Raw genomic sequence first — 6,956 nt, 5'->3', positions numbered from 1 at the left:
ATTGATTCAAAGCATAAAAAATTATAAAAAAATAGAATTAGAATGTAATTAGGATTAGAAAGAAAAACTTAAATATGTGAGATACATATTTAAAAAAGAAAAAATGAGAAAGAAAATATAAAAATGCATGCCGATAAAATACTCTTATTTCATCTGTGCATGATGTGAGATCAATATTAGTGATCTAAAATGGGTAAAGTGACCAAAAGGTGTTTATTTCCATAATAGAATAATTTATTTTGTTGAAAATAAAAAAATTAATTCAGGGACCGATGCCAGCCAAATTTGTTATAATAGGTCAGGGACCAATAACATATTATACCATTTTTATCTAACCAGTTGGGTAAAAGGATATAAAGGGGATTTTAGTTGCTAGCACAGATCGGGGGTGAGGACGACGAACATGGCTGATGGGAAGGAAGGTGAAGATATGGATTCGCTATTTGAAGGGATGGTACTGTTTAACCCCACTGAAATAGAAGCAGAGCGCCGACCAGACAATCATAGTGAAGATGATTCTCTTCAATCCCGTCAAAGTGATGCGATCACAACTTCAGCCGTACCAGCATCGTGTTCATCGCAGCCCCTTGACGAGAATCTCTTCTCGGACCTCACGCTTGTCGTGGATCCCCTCCAAAACTTAGAAGTGGCTGAAACCGAGCATGATCTCCAATCTCCTCAATCATGCATCAAGCCGCCATCAATTATCTCGAGACAGGGCTCCAGACGGAGAAAACGATCTGGCTTGAGGATAGGATATGGTAGAGACAACAATCTATCTGACTCTCCTTCTGCGCTTCTCCAACCCACTTTTACAATTTCTGATTCTATAAACTACGACACTGTTGGAGAAACTCCCTCGATCACCACTGATGTTGCTGTACCTGTTACCCAGCCATTCAGTGAATCTTCCAACTCGGAGAATGAGAATGTGATACACGCAGAGGCAGAGGGTGGTGAAACTTTTTCTGAGGCAGATTTTCGGCAAATTAAGGCCACCATAAATGATAAGCTTAACCTTGCCCGCCAACTGGTAAACTCTGCTTCTGCTGCCCGAAAGGATTCGATCAGGAATAGAAGAAAAGCCGTTGAGAATGTTAGTCTTGCTTCTCTCAAATACATGGAGCTCGAAAAGCAATTGGAAGAAGCCTGCGATGCTGAAGATTTTGAAGGGCTGAACAGGTTACCGAAAGCTGCCGAGAAAGAGAAACAAGCTTTCACGAATTCACTAAGAGATGCGGATGCCTTCATCGACGCATTGGAATTAAAATTGCAGCATGCCCTCGATTCTTACATAGCTGCCGAGGAAGAATGTGCAATCTTACTCGACCATTATGCAACGGTTAGTGATAATAACAAAGAACCAATAAAGTTGGCTTTCACATTATTCATATTTAATCGGCCTTTCCCAGCTTACTCTTATCTTCTGTTTTCTAAGAATTGTATATCCACTTTATCTGTTCTCTTCCATGACATCGTTTTTAAGCTCAGATAGAATTTTGACTAGGCGTGAGTGAAATATGACTGTCTAGTTTGCAGAATTTGTATTTCCTTTTAACTTCACATAAATCCATCTATAAAATGAATGTGATACATTCTAGACGATCATTTTCCAAGTTAAACAAAAGTTCTTACTGCCAAGTGTTCTGGCAGCTTGCTGGTGTGACTAATTCCAATATTTAAACCAATGCAATTTAAGAAGGTTGATTACTCATAAAATGCCCTTAAACCCAAAACTGACTGTGGCCATATTTGAATGAGATGGAGATTGATATTTGTATCTTCTTTTAGAAAAGAACCCGTGAACTTACATACAGTAGCATGACCTAAATTCAACCATTTGTTTTAATTGTTTGAACATGGTTAACGCTTCTGATTTTGTTTTCAAAAGATAAATCCAGGTGAACCTAGAGTGTGAGTCAACAAATGTGATATAATAGTGAAGACCATTAGAAGAAGTAACAAGGGCAGGACCCCACAGGAGAAGAGATTCAACTTCCTCCGTATCGAGAGGATCAAAACGACTCTATACTCCGATACTTGTAGTCACAAGACACAACATCACTTACCCCCAATAACAGATCTGGCACCTGCACGTTGTGGTCTCGACCACGGCCTCTGCCACCGCGATCACCAAACTAACCACCATAACCACTGCGAGGACAAAAATCACCTCCTCCACATCCAAAAGCTCCAGAAACAAAATTCGCTTGTGTAGATGCAGCACATTATGCTTTTTTTTTTTTTTTTTGCAAATTGGAGTTTGTAGGAGCTTGACAAGTGTCAAAACAAAAGCATCTCCAATCTGCTGCTTCTTTGTGCACTCAATTATGGCTTTATGAGCAATTATCATTGCTTCAAATTCTGGAATTGAACATGGAGAAGTACAATTGTGAACAACAGTCATCAATGAGCTGAGTTCTTGTGGATGTCCTTCGAAAATCGCTTCAAGATGATCTCTGTGACTTACTTGATCTCCCACTGAAATCAAAGTGTTGATAATTGTCTTAATTCTTTTGAGATAATCAAAATTAGATCTCAAGCCTTTGGTAATGGTCCTAATTTCAGATCTAGGCTATGTGGACTGAGCTTGAGATTGAGCTTAGAAGAAGTTGTGAATCTCCTCCTAAACTTGCCAAGAGTGAATACAGTTGATTACTTTTGGACGAAAAGAAGTGAAAAGTGAAGTAAGTAACCAAGTAAAGAGCAGAAAATGTTGCTGCTCCTAATCTAGGTATGCTGGATTCACCGAATCATTGTCGCTATCTTCTTTAGTGAAAAATCAAAGAGGAATATCAGGATTCTACTTGTGCAATTCGTGAACTCTGATTACACCTTCTACTTGCTGGCCCCATGAAAGAAAGATTGATTCATCAAGCTTTATGTTGATCGAATGAGAAAAAGTGATAAGAGCATTTGATGATGTTTTGTTATCAGAAGAAGAAAAATAATTGCTAAAAGAAGCCATGGAACAAAGACTGAACCTTGCTCTAATGCCATATTGAGAAGAAGAGGAACAAGGTTAAGATAGAATCAGTGGGAGGAAACCGAGTATGGAAAGAACCTATGATATTTGATTTGATTAAACCACTGAGATATACAAGAGAAGCTCCTGAAAACTAAAACTTCCATTAGAAGCTTACAACGTAATATCATTTAGCATAACAATAACTAACTGTAACATAATCTAAAACAGAAAACTAAATACAACAAACCAAGGATGTTAAACTTGATAGTTTACGTTTTTTTTTATAAACACTTGAGAGTTTACGTAAACTTGTCTCGTAAACTTACGAGTTTACCTCATGCAAAAATAATATTTAAAAAACCAAAACATTGATGCAAGCACCAATAACAGAGATGAATGCTCTGTTCTAACAGAATTGTAATTTGTCATTTTCAAGCTTTCCCTAGCCCCTTCTCATCAATGGACTTCTGCTTTTTGAACAGGGTTCTATGGTCAGTCCGCAACCCCTGGATGGATGCCGAAGGCGTTCTTGGGGTAATCCCGATCCAGCAGAACAACTCATGATGGTGTGCCATATCAGTTAGCCATAAACTTTGCGTTTGTGGATAAATTGGCAGTTTTTGATCCTTTTGATCTCGTTCTTGACCCAATGTGCTGCTGAAACTACGCGAAACTATCACAAGGGCTTATGTACAAAGAAGGGAAACTCTCCATCATCTTTCTTTGGCTGAGTGGCATGTATTTCCACGGTGGTCTGACGGGAAGTGGTGTTTCCAGTGGCGGACGGGTGACTCTACCGGGACTAACCAGTAAAAGGTCTACAGTCGGAAGAACTTTGAAATCATAATTTCCTTCAGATTGAGCCGACATCCGTTGCGGTGCAAATTTCTTTTCTGTCGATACGGAAACAGATTCATTTTGCAAGTTCGTTATTACAAGCCATTGACTATTTCTTGAAGCTCGATCTCTCCCCCGGATGCCATCGAAAATCGATTTTACGGTATAGACCTAGGGCAAATACTGACCTCAGTGGAAAGGATAATTCATTCGGATCGCTTGCCCGACCGCCTTTATACTACGTTCATAGTATAAACAGTTTTTAACTGACTTTCTAGTTGTCTATAACAGGCTCTGACTAACCCTAACAGTTGGCTGTAACAGTTCCATTGCAATTATAGCACATGCAGAAACACCTTAACAAAAACTTAGACTGATCTAACAATAACAATTAGCTGTAACAGCTTTATAACAATTGTAACACATACAGAAACACACCTTAACTGAACAGAGACTGCACATCTGGGCAGTACACTCTAACACTCCATAGTCCAATGATCATTGAAATCTGTAATGTTAGAATAATTTAAGCAGTTCCTTTATGTATTTTAGTTCCGCTACTTGTAATTTCATTATCTGATGACCTGTTAATACTAGTATGTGCATGATAGATAATCTTCCAATGCTCTGAGGAAGATTGTGCTCATACTGTTAAGTGACGTCCAACACTGTAATTTTATTTGTATAATTTTGCATCTCCTTGTTGGCTCTTTTCTTTAGGCTGCTCATTCGACTTATAGTTATAATTTCTAACATGTCTATATTCTTTTTTCTAGAATGCTTTAAATAATTCGGATTCTTCCTTGAAGAAAGCAACATCATTGCATTCAAAAGAAATGGACCAGTGGCTTTCATCATCTGAAGCCTTGGAGGTTAAAAAGACGGAGTTGGAGATTGAATCACATTTTATAAGTGAAGCTCATTTAGAATTGGATAATACTATTAAGCACTCAATCAAGGATAACAAGAGAGAAAAAGAGATCCTTTGTAAAAGAAAGAATATGCTAATTGGTGAATTGGAAAAACTTCTTGTTTTAGTAAAACAGAAAGAAAAGGAGATAGCAGACAATGACACTAATTTAAAAGCTGTAGAGGATAAGATAAATAATGTTGTCTCTGGATTTCAAGAGGTTCAGTCAAATGTTAATGTGAAGTATGACGAATTGCAATCTCTACTTGCTCAAGTGAGATTAGAGATTGAAACTTTGGCACTGAAGAAGGAGGAAATTGACAACTTTCTCACAAAGGAAGAAGAAATGGGAGCAAAACTTAGGGAAATTGCTAGGATTTCTGAGGAGGAAGGTAAAGGATACCGGGAAATTGTTAAACTACGAAGAAGTTTGATGTTATCTATAGTGAAGTCTAGGGAGGACAAACTAACACTTGCAAACAATGAGGAAAAGCTTTCCGGAGACGTGAATTTGTGTCAACTGGAGGTTTCTGCAGCAAGAGCTTCCTTGCAGGTTAATTCTTAAACTGGTTTTTTATGTGTTCTGAATTATGTAAATGGCTGAAATGTGATGAATAATCACAAGGAGACCTTTCATCATGCTAGGTACCTGTGCACCACCTAGTAATAAAAATTTGAAATTATACACAAGATCTGAATATACTTTAGGTTGAGACTGCTATAAAATGGCACCGCATCTATCAAATCCATGATATCTTATTTTTATGTTGTTTATTTAAAACAAAACAAGGTCTATTGACATTTCTTTTTCCACTGAAAGATTTGTTGTTACTTGTTCACAAATGTCATTACACTGTTTTCAGGAGCTATCTTCAAGAAAGTCAAGCATCCAGCAAGATATAGCATCCAGCAAGCAGAGGATTATTTTCATAGATAAGAGAGTCCCAGAACTTGAAGCAGAAAAGAAAGTTGCTACTGCAGCAAGAAATTTCAAGGATGCTGCACGAATAGCTGCTGAAGCTAAGTCACTCTGTGTTGAAAAAGAGGGCATGCAGATAGACATGGACACCGCCACTTTAAATCTTGAGAAGCTTGAGGAAGAAATCAAAGACACCCTTAATAAATTGCAGGAGACCGAGGGAATGATCTTAGTGAAGGAAAAAGAGTTGGCAATGGCTAGATATCAGAGGCTACTTCTGACAGCTGCTATGGCTAGAGCTGAAAAAGTTGCCGCACTAGAAATGGGTGATGTGGAAGAAGCTAATCTCCTGCTTGCAGAAGCTGAGGCAGCAGACTGTGAAGCTGAGAAACTTCAATCAACATATAGTTTCAAGGCGGAAGACCTCACAAATGTATGGAAACATTTAATTTCAATGGATCTTGTATCGCATGTTGATCAGAAGCAATTGCAAGAATTGGCAGTCACACTTAATCTATATACTGAGTGATTCGAAACAAGATTTTTGTGGATTTAGTGATAATTGGTACAGGTGCTGTTGCGAATTGGAGAGGGGGAACGTGAGTTTTGGGATATTCCGACATTTTGGAACCGTGGGAATCGACCTTGGCTTCGAGCAGGAAGTTGGCATTGACTAGTTACTCGTGTTCTTCCTATTTTCTTTATCTGATGTAAAAGTTCCATTTGTGTACTTCTGCTGTATTGAGTATGAAACCGTAATCCTGTAAGTTAGCAGTAAAATACGTGTATTCTTGGTGTGTTCTTTTCTGGTCTAACGTTGCATTTAACTATGAGGAATGAGGATATTGATTTGCTGTGACGATTCTGTTTATTGTCAGGGGTAGATCCATGATTCCACGTTGAGATCATTATTTCAAGGTTTGATTTATTCACACATTTTTTTCTCTTCCATCTCATTTTCATCCACTATCTCTGTTTATCTCTCTTATTTTTCTATTGCATCACTCATCATATCCCTCAATTTTCTCTCTTTTGTTCCATCTTTTTTTTTATAAATACTATTTCATCTTATTTTCACTCACTATCTCTTTTACCTCTCTTATTTCGTATCACTCGCTCCTCACATCCTCAAATTTTTCTCTTATATTCTTATCTCTCTAGTGGGCGTGGATGGAATGGATGTGAATATATATTGTTCCTAAATTTCATTTAAACAATACTTTATGACATTCATCATTCTAGTATCATTCTAGTGAACAATATTAGATTCATTAATATGATAAAATAAATACATACTTCTTTTCTTGGTACAAGAATGGAAA

At 37.6% G+C, this 6,956-nt stretch overlaps 1 protein-coding gene across 1 annotated transcript; it reads left to right on the top strand.

Annotated features, from left to right (window-relative positions):
* Positions 1-335: 335 nt before the first annotated feature.
* Positions 336-6,505, top strand: LOC130741467 (uncharacterized). The gene is made up of 3 exons (XM_057594403.1): positions 336-1,342; positions 4,582-5,268; positions 5,579-6,505. The coding sequence occupies exons 1-3, from the start codon at positions 404-406 to the stop codon at positions 6,161-6,163; spliced, it is 2,211 nt and encodes a 736-aa protein (XP_057450386.1). The 5' UTR covers positions 336-403; the 3' UTR covers positions 6,164-6,505.
* Positions 6,506-6,956: the final 451 nt, after the last annotated feature.

Source organism: Lotus japonicus, chromosome 2 (genome assembly GCF_012489685.1).
Source record: "Lotus japonicus ecotype B-129 chromosome 2, LjGifu_v1.2".
Classification (NCBI taxonomy): Eukaryota; Viridiplantae; Streptophyta; class Magnoliopsida; order Fabales; family Fabaceae; genus Lotus; species Lotus japonicus.
The sequence above is the reverse complement of the archived record's forward strand: the minus strand, read 5'-3'. Positions and strand labels throughout refer to the sequence as shown.